Genomic DNA, 17857 nt, shown 5'->3' with positions numbered 1-17857 from the left:
AGGATTTTAGGGGTTTCCGTTGGTGCTACTATGGTGGAAAGTGCAGAAAAGGTCTCCACCGTGCGCATTCCCCCTGAATATGCCGATTTGACTCAATTACCACCCCATCGACGGGGGGATTGTGCGATAAATTTCCTGGTAGACGCGGCAATTCCGAGGAGTCACGTGTATCCCCTGCCACAGGCGGAGACAGCGGCTATGGAAACATATGTCTCCAAATACCTGTGTCAGGGATACATTCGGTCCTCCACTTCAACCGCATCCTCAAGTTTATTTTTTGTGAAGAAGAGGGAGGGAGGTCTGCGCCCGTGTATTGACTACCGAGGCCTAAATCAGATCACTGTGAGGTACAGTTACCCGCTACCTCTTAACGCCACTGCGATTGAGTCAATACACGGGGCGCGCTTCTTCACCAAACTAGATCTCAGGAGAGCTTACAACCTGGTGGTTATCCGGGAGGGAGACGAGTGGAAGATGCTATTCAGTACGACCTCAGGGCATTATGAGTACCTCGTCATGCCGTACGGGTTGATGAATGCTCCATCAGTCTTCCAAGCCATTGTAGACGAGATTATCAGGGACCTGCACAGGCAGGGTGTAATGGTGTATATTGATGCATTCTGATATACTCCGCTACACGCGCCAAGGATGTGTCCCTGGTGCGCAGGGTGGTAGGCCGACTGTTAGAGCATGACCTGTACTTATTCCAACAGTCCATCTCCTTCCTAGGGTACTATAATTCCACCTCGGGGGTGGAGATGGAGAGTGACCGCATTTCAGCCTTGCGTAATTGGCCGACTCCCACCACGATAAAGGAGTTGCAGCGGTTTCTAGGGTTTGCCAATTACTCCGGAGGTTTATCAGGGGTTTATGTCAGGTAGCGGCTCCCATTACCTCCCTGCTGAAGGGGGAACCAATACGTTTGCAGTGGTCGGCTGAGGAGGACAAGGCTTTTGGTCACCTGAAGGCTCTGTTTTACCTCATCTCCCGTGCTGGCCCATCCGGATCCCTCTTTGGCGTTTGTAGTGGAGGTGGACGCGTCCGAGGCTGGAATATGAGCCGTGCTCTCTCAGCGCTCGGGTAGGCCACCTTAGCTCAGCCCCTGTGCCTTCTTCTCGAGGAAGCTCATCCCAGAAGAGCAAAACTATGACGTGGGGGACCGGGAGCTGTTGGCTGTCGTCAAGGCTCTGAAGGCGTGGAGACATTGGTTTGAGGGGGCTAAACATGCTTTTCTCATCTGGACTGACCACCGCAATCTGGAGTACATCCGGACAGCGAGAAGACTGAACCCTCGCCAGGCAACGTGGGTCATGTTTTTCACTCGTTTTGTTTTCACCCTTTCGTACAGACCAGGTTCCCAGAATGTGAAGGCAGACGCACTGTCCCGGCTGTATGACACAGAGGAGCGGCCCATGGATCCCACCCCAATACTCCCGGCCTCCTGCCTGGTGGCACCGGTAGTATGGGAGCTGGACGCAGACATTAAGCAGGCGTTACGTGCAGAGCTCGCTCCCCTACAGTGTCCCGCTGGGCGTCTGTACGTTACGTCTGCTGTCCGTGATCTATTGGGCCCACCCGTCACCTTCCTCTGGTCATCCAGGCATCGGTCGGACTGGTTTGCTCTCTGAGTGGGAAGTACTGGTTGCCCACTTTGATTAAGGACGTGAGGGTTTATGTTTCCTCTCGCTCAGTGTGCACGCAGTGTAAGGCTCCTAGGCACCTGCTCAGAGATAAGTTACACCCCTTACCCGTTCCACCTCGGCCATGGTCGCACCTGTTGATCGATATCCTGACAGATCACCCCATCACAGGGAAACACCGCGATCCTGGTTTTTGTCCTGCCGTCTCCATCCTCTGCCCGGTCTCCCTACGGCCCTACAGACTGCAGAGGCCTTGTTTACGCACGTCTTCCGGCACTACGGGGTGCCTGAGGATATACTGTCTGATCAGGGTCCCCAGTTCACTTCAAGGGTCTGGAGGTCGTTCATGGAACATCTGGGGGTCTCGATCAGTCTTACCTTGGGTAATGGGCAGGTGGAGAGAGTTAACCAGGATGTGAGTAGGTTTCTGTGGTCTTATTGCCAGGACCGGTCAGGGGAGTGGGCAGCATTCGTGCCCTGGGCAGAGATGGCCCAGAACTCGCTTCACCACTCCTCCACTAACCTCTCCCCCTTCCAGTGCATACTGGGGTACCAGCCGGTTCTGGCTCCTTGGCATCAGAGTCAGACCGAGGCTCCTGCAGTGGATGACTGGTTTCGGCGTGTGGAGGAGACATGGGACGCCGCCCATGTTCACCTTCAGCATGCCATGCTGCGCCAGAAAGCCAGCGCAGACTGTCACAGCAGTGAGGCCCTGGTGTTCGCACCGGGGGACCTGGTCTGATTCTCGACCAGAAACCTGCACCTCCGCCTGCTCTGCCGGAAGCTGGGTCTGCGGTTTGTGGGGCCATTCAAAGTCCTGAGGAGACTGATCGAGGTGTGTTACAGGTTACAGCTCCCCCCGATTACTGTATTAACCCCTCGTTCCATGTGTCTCTCCTCAGGCCGTTGGTGGCTGGTCCGCTCCAGGAGTCTGAGGTGCGGGAGGTTCCTCCGCCCCCTCTGGATATCAAGGGGCCCCCAGCATATGCGTTGGACGTGTTGGACCGTTCCACCATCTCCGTCTGGACCGCCCTGTACCTCGCCCTCCGGGTCATCTCCGAGGCCTGTTCCGGTGCGCTGCTGGAGCCGCGCGTCAAGGGGGGTTGGGGGTACTGTCATGACTTCTATCGAAGTCGGTTCCTCTCCTTGTTCGGGCGGCGTTCGGCGGTCGACGTCACTGGTTTTCTAGCCATCGCCGATCCATCTTTCATTTTTCCATTTGCCTTGTCTTGTTTCCCTACACACCTGGTTTCAATTCCCTCAGTATTAGACATGCATATAACCCTCTATTCCCCCCCATGTCTGTGTGTGGAATTATTTGTTGTTTCGTGTATGTGCACACTAGACTGGTTTGCGCTGGGTTATGTCAACCCATATTGTGTTTAGTGTTCTTGAGGCTGTGTGTTTTGTTCACCAAAATAAAATGCTCCTTTGGCTACCCAGCTTCTGCTCTCCTGCGCTTGACTCCCTTACAGCCAGTTACGCATACCTAACAGAATTCCACACCCGACCATGGAATCAGCAGGAGCAGGTAATAGGAGTCGAGGAGCGTGTCAGAGAACACACGGTGGTGCTACAACATCTCTGCGTGGCGAAGGACCGCGTCGTTCAGACCAAAATGGATGTCTAAAATGGATGTCTTCCCCGATAGTGGGGGAAAGCGCCCCCTTTCTAAAGTTTCTGTTGTTATTGAATAACAACAACAAAAATATTCTGCCCAGTTTTTTCCCTTCAAATTGTGTTTGCTGAAGGACACCTAGTATGCACATATCTAAATCTTAGCAAATGTAGCTTTTTTTCTGTCAGAAAATAGACATTTCCCTTAAAGGAAAACTCCACCCCAAAATTATATTTTGGTATTTGTTTCATTAGTCCATTGTTTAAATAGTCCCTTAATGTTTTGCATGTCAGCGATCAAGTTTTCAAGATATATAACTTTCAAAATACAGCAGGTATAATGCATAATTATCTGAACAGGTATTTCTGTATTTTGAAAGTGATATATCTTAAACACTTGATTGCTGACATGTAAAACAATGGGGTGTTACCATATCAACCCCTACAAAAATGTGAATGAATTATAATCCACATAATAATTCACATTCCCTGTTTCTGCAGGTTTGATTTCCTGCTGTAGGAAACTGGGTCAAATGAAGACCCTACATCTGTATAGCTCCTCCATATTAGAGATTCAACCACTTTTTGCATATGGATGTTAACCCCACGGTTGTTCTGTCCCCTGTCAACCAATAGCGGGTCCCCGGGGGCGTCGGCCAGTGTACCCCTCGTCACTAGTTTGTGTTCTTGTCAATGGGAAAGGGGAGTTTTCTGCTCCAGCTCACAGCAGCCACCCCCTTCTGAGATTTTGATATGCCTAAATTCAGAGGATCCTTAACAGATGATTGTCAATGTGGATTATATCCCCTAGCAGACTGCTACGAGAAATAGAGGAGAACGGGATAGAGTGTGAGTGTGTATGTATGAGCTGCTGAAGATACAGGGAAAGAGCTGAGCAAGTGAGAGAGGGAGACTCGAGCGGAGGTGTGCGAGAGCAGCAACTTCATTGTGTTTAAACAGAACTGCGCGAGAAGCAGGACGGTGCGCAGCTCAGCATCAGTACCGACAGGAAAAAGAGAGAATAGCCTTCTGGATACTACTGTGGACAAACAGACGGTGAGATGTACTTCATTCAAAAACAGTCAGTTGCACCAACTTGAGAGGGAAGAGGAATACACTGATCGAACCGAGGATACATATATGCTGTCATACTGAAAAAGTTCTTAACTATGGAAAATAATTTCTAAATGACTGTTTGTAAAGTTTTCGGACAATACCAGTGCTTTGAGAAGCATACGATTTCAGAGACAGGGACATCGCCGGGTACGTTTGATATACCCAAGAAGTGATATTGCTTTGCACGGCGGTGGAGAATAACCAGCAAGAGGCAGCCCTCACCCCAGTCGCATTGACTGAACAATAGATTCCCGTCCTACACTTTCGGGGAAAACACAGCCGAACCGGCGACAGAAGACAAGATAAAATGTTGCCGTTATACCTCGTCATTTGCCTTATGGGAACAGGTAAGAAAACCGTTCTTGTCACATTTTTTTTGCTGGTTGTTTTTCTGCGCTATTGCTATAAACTCATGAGATGCTCGCTCCGTGTTCCGTTCAGGGCGCGCTGCGTCAAACTGTAGCCTAGTCGATGCGCTGTGCTGACGGGGATGAGAGAGGATATCATATTGCGGCTCTGATTTTGCTCCGAGGAACTATAGTTTGTCTTGAGGTGTTGAGACAAAGTTCCGCTACTGAAAGAGCTGACCCGGGGTACTGGTTGAATGGCACTAACGCCGACCCTTACCAAAGCGCACAGTGGCGAGGTGATGCGGTTTTTGTTGCTTTACGCATCGGGCTATTTATCTGGTGTAGACTAGGCGGGGTGTTTTTTTGCTGATCGTTTGGAAACAGTCCATCATGTTAGTGCACGGGTTTCTTTGATATGCAGACATAAGGCTAGAGACAATGTTAACAGATCAAAACTCGTGTAATACGGGATTGTTGCCACTGAGGTATGCAGTGACATTAGAAGTCGCTGTTGAAGCAAATGGTTTTTGTGTGTGAGAGTGAGTGAAAGAGAGAGAGCACGAGACAGATAGCAAGAGAAATATAAATTAAGAGATAAAGCAGAGAGATAAAAGAGAAGGACAGAGATGAAGTGTTTCTAGCCGCCTCTAGATATTCGCACGAGTCTACGAGCCTATGAGGTTGGCCGCAGGTATCACCGATCAAAATTTCTAATGAGATGTGGGGGGAAACATGGTAACGAGCAACATGTATAGCCTAGTAGAGATAACCTGGGAACATTCCCCTAATGCAGCCAAGCAGACCTTAAAATGCACCAGCTAGGACTCGACCTCTCCACCCCGACACACTCCCTCTCTCGCCCGACACACCCCCTATCTCACCCATATTTCATTTATTTTTTAATGGGCTTTATATTTGAAACACAAAGTGGAATTGCATGGGGGTTGAAGCGTGTGAGGAAACCACCTTATGTTATAAGACCGCCGAAACAAGCTCTCCATCTCTTTTTTAGCCGACCTTTACATAAGTTTATCAAAAGGCGTGTGTCATTTATATTAAAATATATACTAGCTTATTATGCAACCTGTATTTGTAGTTTATCAGACAACACTATTGTATTATTAATCTATATCGAAAGTAACAATGTAGCCTATAAAGTTGAATCAGACGTCACTCAGCCGAAAGTCCAGACCAACTAGGTTTAAGAGGGGGGACAGCTAGGCTATGTCTTGTTGTAAGTGCTTAAACCAGCCATGGGGTTGGATTTGAGACGGTTTTTAAACACAAGTCTCCAATCAATAATTCCATAGCCAAACGCAGCTAGGTGGAAAAGGCTGCACCACCACTAAGCTACACAAAAAAGGTCAATAATGAAACGATCTAGAAATAATGAAAATGTATATTAAAGGCAGCCAACAGACCCCGGGCATGGTGCAATGATTTTTCTTTTATCTGTCCAACCGCTCGTTTGTGTTATTTTTTCGTGAGGACTTCAGCCACTAGGGGCAATCGTCTGACGGGAGTCAACATTGGCGTGTCAATAATTTGTGCAGTGGCCTTTGCCAATGATAGTTTACTATAACTGTCGCTGTACTTATACATCTCTTCAATGTCCAATTAGTGTGCCTCTTGGGAAAGGAGGTTTCACATTCAACTGTTCTAAACAATGGGTCTTTCTTTTGATAGGCTACTCATTTTGGCTGTATGTGCATTGTGTTTTTATTTTTTATTTTATTTAACTAGGCAAGTCAGTTAAGAACAAATTCTTATTTTCAATGACGGCCTAGGAACAGTGGGTTAACTAACTGCCTGTTCAAGGGCAGAACGACAGATTTGTACCTTGTCAGCTGGGGGTTTGAACTTGCAACCTTCCGGTTACTAGTGTTATTATGTGCTAGAAAATCAGTTTATGTGGACTTTGAATGGTTATGCAATATCAACATGCCTGAATATAATATAAGTAAAACCCATATAGAGCAAATAAAACCTCTAGGGTACTTTTTCCATAGTTACAGCACAGTAGGCAATATCGGCTATTGCGTTATTCTGTAAGAATACATAATCCTTTATTAATCCCGCAGAGAGGAAATGTGATTGCACCAGCCAAAACATACATCATTCTGTATGGTTAGTAAACAACAATGGCCCCTTTGACTGAGTGAGACCACTGTCATAGAAAATGTCCAGTTAAAGTCAGAAGTTTACATACACTTAGGTTGGAGTCATTAAAACTCGTTTTTCAACCACTCCACAAATTTCTTGTTAACAACTATAGTTTTGGCAAGTCGGTTATGACATCTACTTTGTGCATGACACAAGTCATTTTTCTAACTATTGTTTACAGACAGATTATTTAACTTATAATTGTATCACAATTCCACTGTATCACAATTCCAGTGGGTCAGAAGTTTACATACACAAAGTTGACTGTGCCTTTTAAACAGCTTGGAAAATTCCAGAAAATTATGTCATGGCTTTAGAAGCTTCTGATAGGCTTATTGACATCATGTGAGCCAATTGGAGGTGTGCCTGTGGATTTATTTCAAGGCCTACCTTCAAACTCAGTGCCTCTTTGCTTGACATCATGGGAAAATCAAAAGAAATCAGCCAAGACCTCAGGAAAAAATAGTAGATCTCCACAAGTCTGGTTCATCCTTGGGAGCAATTTCCAAACACTTGAAGGTACCACGTTCATCTGTACAAACAATAGTACGCAATTATAAACACCATGGGACCACGCAGCCGTCATACCGCTCAGGAAGGAGACACGTTCTGTCTCCTAGAGATGAATGTACTTTGGTGCGAAAAGTGCAAATCAATCCCAGAACAACAGAAAGGCCCATGTGAAGATGCTGGAGGAAACAGGTACAAAAGTATCTATATCCACAGTAAAACGAGTCCTATATCGACATAACCTGAAAGGCCGCTCAGCAAGGAAGAAGCCACTGCTCCAAAACTGCCATAAAAGCCAGACTACGGTCTGCAACTGCACATGGGGACAAAGATAGTACTTTTTGGAGAAATGTCCTCATAATGACCATCATTATGTTTGGAGGAAAAAGGGGGAGGTTTGCAAGCTGAAGAACACCATCCAACTGTGAAGCATGGCGGTGGCAGCATCATGTTGTGGGGGTGCTGCAGGAGTGACTGGTGCACTTCACAAAATAGATGGCATTATTTTTATTTTATTTATTTAACTAGGCAGGTCAGTTATGAACAAATTCTTATTTTCAATGACGGCCTAGGAACAGTGGGTTAACTGCCTGTTCAGGGGCAGAACGACAGATTTGTACCTTGTCAGCTTGGGGATTTGAACTTGCAACCTTTTGGTTACTAGTCCAACTCTCTAACCACTAGGCTACCCTGGGGAAATTATGTGGATATATTGAAGCAACATCTCAAGACATCAGTCAGGAAGTAGCAAATGGGTCTTACAAATGGACAATGACCCCAAGAATACTTCCAAAGTTGTGGCAAAATGGCTTAAGGGCGACAAATTCAAGGTATTGGAGTGGCCATCACAAAGCCCTGACCTCAATCCTATAGAAAATGTGTGGGCACAACTGAAAAAGTGTGAGCGAGCAAGGAGGCCTACAAACCTGACTCAGTTACACCAGCTCTGTCAGGAGGAATGGGCCTACAAACCTGACTCAGTTACACCAGCTCTGTCAGGAGGAATGGGACAAAATTCACCCAACTTATTGTGGGAAGCTTGTGGAAGGCTACCCGAAACAACATTTGATCCAAGTTAAACAATGTAAAGGCAATGCTACCAAATACTAATTGAGTGTATGTAAACTTCTGACCCACTGGAATGTGATGAAAGAAATAAAAGCTGAAATAAATCATTCTCTCTACTATTATTCTGACATTTCACAATCTTAAAATAAAGTGGTGATCCTAATTGACCTAAGAAAGGGAATTTTTACTAGGATTAAATGTCAGGAATTGTGACAAACTTAGTTTAAATGTATTTGGCTAAGGTGTATGTAAACTTCCGACTTCAACTGTATAATTTCATACCCAGCCCCTCGTGGCTCTATTTTTATGCATGTGTGTTGTTGTTTCCAGTTTCCATGCCTTTAAACAAAGATTTCCTTCGTTTTGGTGTATTATTAACCCCGGCTTTGATTCGGCTCTAGATAAAGGCTTCAAATCCCCCGACCCCTCGGATTCAGAGGATCTTACTTCTTCCAATTAACATTGAGCATCCAGGAGTAAAGTAGAGCGCTTTCGGTCAACGCCTCAGTAAATGAATTAAAAACAAAATGTTTATTGGCAGTTAAGCCGTGTTTTCTTCCCACTGTCTTTGATGAACGAGAGCCGAGTACAAACACAAGGGGAGGCAGTAATTAAATTTAAATGTTGAATCAGAATACACAACGTTGTCACACTGACACCCACACTCCTCTGGGAGGAGAAGAGAGAGGAGATGGAGATGGAACGCCTGCTGGAACTGGAACACAAGCACAAACAGACTTTTCCTTCCTAAAGAATTGTCAACGAGGATCAGGAAATACACTATTCCCCTAACTATTGACTGTGAGGAGCACAAACAAACAACAGCAGAGTTCCAGGGTCCTAGTGGATCCATTCCTGACAAACAAACAACAGCAGAGTTCCAGGGTCCTAGTGGATCCATTCCTGACAAACAAACAACAGCAGAGTTCCAGGGTCCTAGTGGATCCATTCCTGACAAACAAACAACAGCAGAGTTCCAGGGTCCTAGTGGATCCATTCCTGACAAACAAACAACAGCAGAGTTCCAGGGTCCTAGTGGATCCATTCCTGACAAACAAACAACAGCAGAGTTCCAGGGTCCTAGTGGATCCATTCCTGACAAACAAACAACAGCAGAGTTCCAGGGTCCTAGTGGATCCATTCCTGACAAACAAACAACAGCAGAGTTCCAGGGTCCTAGTGGATCCATTCCTGACAAACAAACAACAGCAGAGTTCCAGGTTCCTAGTGGATCCATTCCTGACAAACAAACAACAGCAGAGTTCCAGGGTCCTAGTGGATCCATTCCTGACAAACAAACAACAGCAGAGTTCCAGGGTCCTAGTGGATCCATTCCTGACAAACAAACAACAGCAGAGTTCCAGGGTCCTAGTGGATCCATTCCTGACAAACAAACAACAGCAGAGTTCCAGGGTCCTAGTGGATCCATTCCTGACAAACAAACAACAGCAGAGTTCCAGGGTCCTAGTGGATCCATTCCTGACAAACAAACAACAGCAGAGTTCCAGGGTCCTAAATCAAATCAAATCAAATCAAATCAAATTTTATTTGTCACATACACATGGTTAGCAGATGTTAATGCGAGTGTAGCGAAATGCTTGTGCTTCTAGTTCCGACAATGCAGTGATAACCAACAAGTAATCTAACTAACAATTCCAAAACTACTGTCTTATACACAGTGTAAGGGGATAAGGAACATGTACATAAGGATATATGAATGAGTGATGGTACAGAGCAGCATACAGTAGATGGTATCGAGTACAGTATATACATATGAGATGAGTGTGTAGACAAAGTAAACAAAGTGGCATAGTTAAAGTGGCTAGTGATACATGTGTTACATAAGGATGCAGTCGATGTTGTAGAGTACAGTATATACATATGCATATGAGATGAATAATGTAGGGTAAGTAACATTCTAGTGGATCCTAGTGGATCCATTCCTGACAAACAAACAACAGCAGAGTTCCAGGGTCCTAGTGGATCCATTCCTGACAAACAAACACCACTAATGGCAAACAAACTGTAATGTTCCATTTGTCTTGGTAGAGTAGTCATAGATTTACCTTGTGTCTGTCACGCATGTTTTTCTCATCAGATCATCAGAGAGGGGGGGTTAGAGGGGACCGGGTGTAAGATGACACCAGCAGCAGAACAATTCCTTGACAGACAGCAGCTGGATGGGGAGGGGCAGCAGCCAGCATGGTTCACAGGCTGCAACACAAACAGACAGACACACACACACACACACAAACACACACACACACACACACACACACACACACACACACACACACACACACACACACACACACACACACACACACACACACACACACACACACACACACACACACACACACACACACACACACACACACACACACTCTCTCTCTCTCTCTCTACACACACACACTCTACACACACACACACTCTTCACAATCCACAGACACAGACATTCCACACACACAGTATTTATCCCTTCAGCACTACTCGGACCTCTCCTCCTTTCCACACACACACACACACACACACACACACACACACACACACACACACACACACACACACACACACACACACACACACACACACACACACACACACACACACACACACACACACACACACACACACACACACACACACAGTCCCAGACTGGTTGTTCAATGCTTGTTCACCCATTCATATGTATGTCCTCTCTGTGGCCCTCCTCTGCAGCAGGAGCAACGGCAGCATCTATCCATCATTTGCTTTCTCAGAATGTCCCCTGGCTTCCCACTGGAATTGGATTCCACCCTGCATCAGTATTCTGAGTAATCTTCAATGAGCTCTTTTTTGGAACCTTTGGCTTTGGTTTGCTGAGTCTCATAGGGCCAAGTTCAAAGGCTGGGAGCTGAGATCACACGTTCCCTCGCTGCTTTTTCCTCAAGTCCTGGCTGTCGCCACTTGTGTCTAAACCCAGTGAAGCACCCTGAAAATGCATTACCATCACCATCCTCCTCTGAACTTGCCCAGTGAGGGGAATGTGTTGTGGGGCATTAGTAAGTCTAGTAGAACTCATCTACACACAAACAAACACAGCCTTCCACCATGGATATACTGTAAATACACAATGAGGCCTAGACAGGCACCATCAGAGGAACATATATCTTTGCCTCCTTGACCCCCCCCCCCTCCCCCTTCCCCATTAGCAGAGATTTGTCCTGGATCTGAGCTGTGTGGCAGAAATATTTCTGGGCGATCCAGTAGCAGCATGGCTAGGGAGGTTTGTTTTAGGGGGAATGTGCATATTTCATGAGCCTCCGCTGCTTTGAATTCTTGCGGAGGAGTCAGGCTTGGGCGGAGTGAGTGGGGGGACAGAGGAGTGGGGGTGTAAGGGGTTGTAGGGAGAGGGAGGAGGAGGAGGAGGAGGAGGAGGAGAGAGACATGACTCAGAAGTGTAACTACCAGTGTGATGATCAAGTTGACACGCGGCGGGAAAACACCAGGGAATACCATGGAGCATCATTAACTTCTCTCCATCTTTCTCTCCTTTCGGGGGGGGGTAAATTGGAATAAGTTGGAAGGCAGAGTGGGAGAAGAGAAGCCAAGTTGAGGAAGAGTGTCAGACCAGGGGTGCACAGTCACAATAGCGCTGACGCAGCAGAATCCGTCTTGTGTAGAAGTCTGTTGCATTATTTAGGAGACACACCCATAGCAAAGATATGGATGAGTTTGGCCTACTTTCATTCCCACACTAGGAGTGCTCTCTGCAATGGACCCATGGCTCAAACGGGTGGAGATTTGATTTCCAGACAGACCTCATAGACTATGGAAAGGAATAGGATTCAGGGGAGGGGGCACAAATCAAACTTTAAAAGTAGTTTTTGTTCATGGCATGAGAGCTCTTAAGATTTGTTTTGTTTTGAGTGAAATTGTAGACACTTACTCGCGAGTCACTCTACAAGAGTTATTCCCCCCAGACCAGTACACTCAGAAAACCAACAATTCATATCCATTCCCGACCACATCTTAACCTTTTGTAGAGAGCCCTCCTTTATCTGCACTTTCACTTTCCCTCCAGTAACTCAAAACTGACTCATCCGAAGGTACTAACAGACAAACCAACAGACATACAGACAGACAGACAGGGTGTATTCTTACGAGAGGTTAATTCCCAGTAGACTGTCTTTGTACGGTCTAGATGGCTGCTTGACCGTTATATAGACAGACCGTCATATTGACAGACAGGCAGACAGGCAGACAGACAGGCAGGCAGACAGGCAGGCAGGCAGGCAGGCAGGCAGGCAGGCAGGCAGGCAGACAGGCAGGCAGGCAGGCAGGCAGGCAGGCAGGCAGGCAGGCAGGCAGGCAGGCAGGCAGGCAGGCAGACAGACAGACAGACAGACAGACAGACAGACAGACAGACAGACAGACAGACAGACAGACAGACAGACAGACAGACAGACAGACAGGCAGGCAGGCAGGCAGGCAGGCAGGCAGGCAGGCAGGCAGGCAGGCAGGCAGGCAGTGATATAGACATATGTAGAAAGACAGTCATACAGGGGTGCAGAGGGGAGAAGCTATAACAATGGGTTACTGTCTTCCAGCCCCAAGACATGTTCATGCACACTGGCATTGTCTTCTTCCTCGGACCTCGCCTCCTTGACAAACAGCACAATGACCCCTGGGGTCTTCCTCACTCATCTGTGGCCCACAATCCCCCCAACCCCCATCCCCTCAACAACTTTGCTGTGTACAGAGGCAGCAATTGGTGGGATAATATAAACAATGGGGCTTCATAAAACAAGCTCTGTCTCTCTAATCAGCTTTGCCATGCGGAGAAACAGAGATAAAGAACTTGGCATTGTGTCCAGGGGCCTTGTTATCAGCTGTTAGCTACTTCACTGGATGTGGTTGATGGCACGGCTCAACACAACAGGGAAGGCCTTGTGTTGTGTGGGCAGCCAGGCAAGATATGCTGGAGCTGTACTACCAGCTGGGGCACTTGGCCACTTCCATCCCTGTCTTTGTCTCTCTCTCTCTCGCTTCCTGTCTCTTCGCTCTATTTTCTCCCCCTCTTTTCATTCCCCCTCTCTCTCTCTGCTCTCTCTCTAACTCTCTTTCTCTCTGCTCTCTCTCTAACTCTGTTTCTCACTGCTCTCTCTCTCTCTAACTCTGTAACTCTCACTGCTCTCTCCTTCCCTTACTTCTCTCCTTGTCTCTGTCTTTGCACATCCTCACCTCTGTTTCCCGCCGGGGCAAGGAAGGTCCTTGCAGGAAGTGACACATAAAGACAGGGACAATGGAGGGGCTGTGTCAGCTTCCTCTTCCAAATAACTGGTCCATCCACACACACATGCCGTCCGGCCCCTCAGCCTCTCAGCCCAGGGCCCCTACCAGTCCTACAACATTCCCACTCCCATCCACTGCCAGCAGATTACTGGGCTCTATTATCACCCACTGATTAGAACACAGTAGGGAGAGAGCAGAGGCTGTGTACTCTCTGCATTCTCCTCCACCAAACAGTGGTACAGCGAGAGGGAACCCTGGGTTAATTCTTTACAAATCATTAAAACAGAGCCCAGAGGGAGAGAGTAGAGCAGTAGCACAGCCTGTGTTCAAACAGTAGCAAGCCAGCCAGCTATTTTAGTGAAAGATATTATAGTTTTTTTTGGGGGGGGGTCACATTTATGGGGGGGTATCACATCTTTCTAGAGATATGTATCACAATTTGGCAAGACCTCCAACCCAAGAAACCCAGAGAGCATAGAGAGAGCTCCAACATACTAGACCAAGCATTCGTTTTTATTTTCCAATCAATTCCTGCCCTCCAAGACAAGAATTTCCTATCTCCTGCCGAGACACAGAAACCAACAGCAAATTGAAATGTATCTCGCATGTTGCAGCAATATCTGGGCCTATGTTATCTTCACTAGCCGTGTTCCTCAACCTTCTTATAAAGATTGTCATGTTGGGGGGTGTTTCTGGCAGCTGGGAAGGGACTGAGGGGGAAAAACCCATTCGGTTATGAATCCCGTGAGAAGCTATTTATTTGTCTATCTATATATTTCCTACTTATTTATCTATTTTTATTCCCCGCTCGATCCGTTCTTGAGATGCGGTCTGATTTTCAGTGACTCCGCTTGAGCAGAGCGAAGTTAATATCATGTGGCCATTGTGTGCTATTTTGGAGAGTTGTTGTGTGTGCATGTCCATAAGTGACTCATGAGGAGCTTATCAAAGCAACGCCCTAAACTATGTGTTGCTCATAGTACACACACACACACACACACACACACACACACACACACACACACACACACACACACACACACACACACACACACACACACACACACACACACACACACACACACACACACACACACACACACACACACACACACTAAGACAGGGGGTCAAGGGCATACACTGGGGCAGAGGATGATGAGCTGAGATGAGTGTTTCCCGTCTTTGGGGCTATGTGCCCTTTATGGAGCGGTTAGTCAAAGCACGACTGTCTAATTAATGACGCTCTATCTCTCAGGATGTCATGTCTCCACTCAACTCAACCCAACCAGGGGGAAAGGAATGCACTCAAGGAAACAAGTAATGGCCTGGCTGGGCTGGGCGGACAGAGACCAGAGGGTTGAGTGCGTGCAGGGAGGGACAACTCTCATGCTCCCCTGGGCTTCAGGTCCCCTCCTTCCGCCCTCTCTCTGTCTCCTTCTTTCTTTCTCTGTCCTTCTTTCTTTCTCCTCCTCAAACAAAGAGCTCCATCTTCCTACTTCCTGCCAGTTTGAACTGACAGGAATCTGAGGGCAAATATTGTGATAGTGACTCAACCGTTAACAAAAATACTGTGCTCGGCGGACGGGAAAGTAAACCGCTTCTTAAAGTCTCTTTCTCCTCCTTCTCTCAGTGAGAAAGGTAGGTCTCTCTTCCTCACGGTGTTGTTTTGAGTGGCAGACAGCTGGGTGAAGGGTTGGCGGAAAGTGTAGCAACTTTTTTTCTTCTTCTCCCCCTTCTCCTCCAGCAGGGAATTTAGAGTAAGGCTTTGAAACTCTCTGTGGGAGGCCGCTAGGAAAGCCGGCCAATTTGCTATCAACTGAGGGGTGTCAGTCAAAGCTCATCGATCAGACTTTTAACTGCGGCTCCCTCAATGTCCAAACATGGTAATTGTATCGAGCTGTGTTGGAGAGGAGAGGCACGGTGAGGAGTGGGGCGACAGCCGGGGGCGGCGGAGGGTTTGAGGGATAAGGGTGAGAGTCAGTAGGTGGGTAAGGTGGGTCTCCAACTTCTGTGGTGATGAAAAGCAGGAGCTTCACACAGAGAGGCATTGGAGATCCTCTGGACAGGGGGTTGGGAGGAGATGTTTGTCTGAGCAGAGAGACAGAGAAAGAGAGAGCTGTGCCTCAGCCGGGGGAGGAGGGAGGGGAGAGAGAGAGACACAGAGACTGAGAGAGAGAAAGAGAGAGCTGTGCCTCAGCTGGGGGAGGAGGGGGGGGGGACACAGAGAGGGAGAGAGAAAGACAGGGGGGGTCAGAAGGATTTACTGCCAGCAGCTTAGAATTAAAGGTAATGTATATGCTTGTATTGGTGTAAAGCGAACCTGTGTTTTTCTCCCAGCACAGGGTAGCTAAAAGAATAACAAAGATGTAACTGAAGTAAAAATCCGGGGTGGAAGAATTGAGAGGGGTTGTTTCAACGCCTCAGGGCGAAACATTACATCCTGAGGTATCCCTTTGCCATGAAGATGGACTTAAGACACAGAATGTTTTTTGAAGGGGTTTTGTGTGTGTGTGTGTGTGTGTGTGTGTGTGTGTGTGTGTGTGTGTGTGTGTGTGTGTGTGTGTGTGTGTGTGTGTGTGTGTGTGTGTGTGTGTGTGTGTGTGTGTGTGTGTGTGTGTGTGTGTGTGTGTGTGATGCGTGTGTGTGCGCGTGCATGCATGTGTGTGTGTGGGTGGGTGAGGTGTTGGAGAGGTGAATCTGAAGCCACTTCCAAAACTATCTCAGTTTATGAGGTAGTGCTAAATAATGAATGGGCCGTGGCCTTTCCTGATCCCGACTACATTCCAGAAGAATTCCAGCAGGGTTAGGGTCCGGAGAGCTAAGTGACAGGGGTGAACCGTATACACCTCTACACCCCTGCACCCCCGAGGAGACAGCAGCAGTCCCTCCTAGGGTTGCACCAATCTGGTAACTCCTTAAAAGGAGGAGGAGCGGGAAGAACTGATTGTTCCCTCCACAGATTGGGCTACTACGCCCTTCTGCTACAGGATGATGTCTGTTTGCTTTTGAAAGTCCCAGCCATGGTGCATGGAAAACTCTGGAGGATAGGGGAGGAAGGGGGGTGTCAATAGAGACAACAGCAAGGATAGAGGTAAGGGAGAAGCAGAGATAGAAAGGAGAGAAAGAGAGAAAGGGAGTGAGAGAGGGAGAGCATACACACATACACAATAGGGATGACATTGCCTAAGATGATGTAAGTGTGAATCCAGTGTCAGTCTATGACAGATGATATAGCCTGCTATTGATAGGATAGTTGGGCTGGAGGGAGGGAAGGAGAGAGTATAGATACTGCAGGTTTTCAAGGAGTTTCCAAACAGAGACAGATAGAGCAGGAGATAACATTGGATGAGAGAGGAGTGGACGGAGGGAGGGAGAGGGCGATGAGACACAGAGTTCCAGGCTGCATCCATCATGTGGTTTGGTGCAGGAGCCATTTCTACCCATTGTTCTCCATCATTTGTTTTCTCAGGGCTCTGCTGAGGGGGGGTTTAGCCATTTGTTTGTGCGCTAATTGCGTAAGTGAGACAGTATAATTAGACGTAAAGATAAACAGACAAAGGCAGAGAAGAGCAATAGATAGCCACAAGGAGATAGATACAGAGGTGCAGATGAAATGAGATGTGTAGACGACGGAAATGTCCCTCTCCATTTCAACGTTCAAGGCTGCCAAGAAGGAGGAGGAGGATGAGTAGCGGTGTGGTATAAAGTACAGGAGACAGAGAGAGATGGAACAATAATGGATGAGAGAGAGGAGGAGAGAGAAGATGTCTTCACAGCCTGCACTTTGAGGTGCAGCCCAATGCTGCCTGAAAAGTCACCCCATTTGATGCAGCGAGGTGGGGAGAGGGGGAGGGGAGGTATAGAGAGGGAGAGAGAGAGCAAGGGGAGATGAGGAATGAGAGAGAGGGAGAGAAAGAGTAGGAGAGAGAAAGATAAACACTCTGAAGCAGAAGAGAGAGGAGAGGGAGGGAGAGAGGGGGGGGGGAGCAAGAGATCGTCTCTCCTCCAGATCAAAGGCAGTGTCTGGTCCCTGGAAGTGCCTGTTTGTTTTCAGTTGTTTGGTAGGGTCTCCAACCTCCATGTGTGAGGCCACAGGCTCCTGCCCTGACACACACA

General features: G+C 47.5%; 1 protein-coding gene across 10 annotated transcripts in view; it reads left to right on the top strand.

Moving 5' to 3' along the window:
• The first annotated feature begins 4016 nt into the window (after positions 1-4016).
• Positions 4017-17857, top strand: part of LOC124006255 (kin of IRRE-like protein 3) — a 51302-nt gene continuing 37461 nt past the window's right edge. For 4 of the 10 annotated variants that reach the window (XM_046316152.1, XM_046316147.1, XM_046316148.1 and 1 more), the window contains exon 1: positions 4019-4720. In XM_046316152.1, the coding sequence (XP_046172108.1) occupies positions 4681-4720 (40 nt within the window). In that variant the 5' untranslated portion in view covers positions 4019-4680. Of the gene's footprint in view, positions 4721-17857 lie in introns of all 10 variants that reach the window. The other 6 variants (XM_046316149.1, XM_046316150.1, XM_046316144.1 and 3 more) reach the window with 3 other exon arrangements.

The sequence above is a fragment of the Oncorhynchus gorbuscha genome, linkage group LG19 (genome assembly GCF_021184085.1).
Source record: "Oncorhynchus gorbuscha isolate QuinsamMale2020 ecotype Even-year linkage group LG19, OgorEven_v1.0, whole genome shotgun sequence".
NCBI classification, from domain to species: Eukaryota; Metazoa; Chordata; class Actinopteri; order Salmoniformes; family Salmonidae; genus Oncorhynchus; species Oncorhynchus gorbuscha.
Note: the sequence above shows the minus strand (reverse complement) of the source record. Positions and strands in the feature narration are given on the sequence as shown.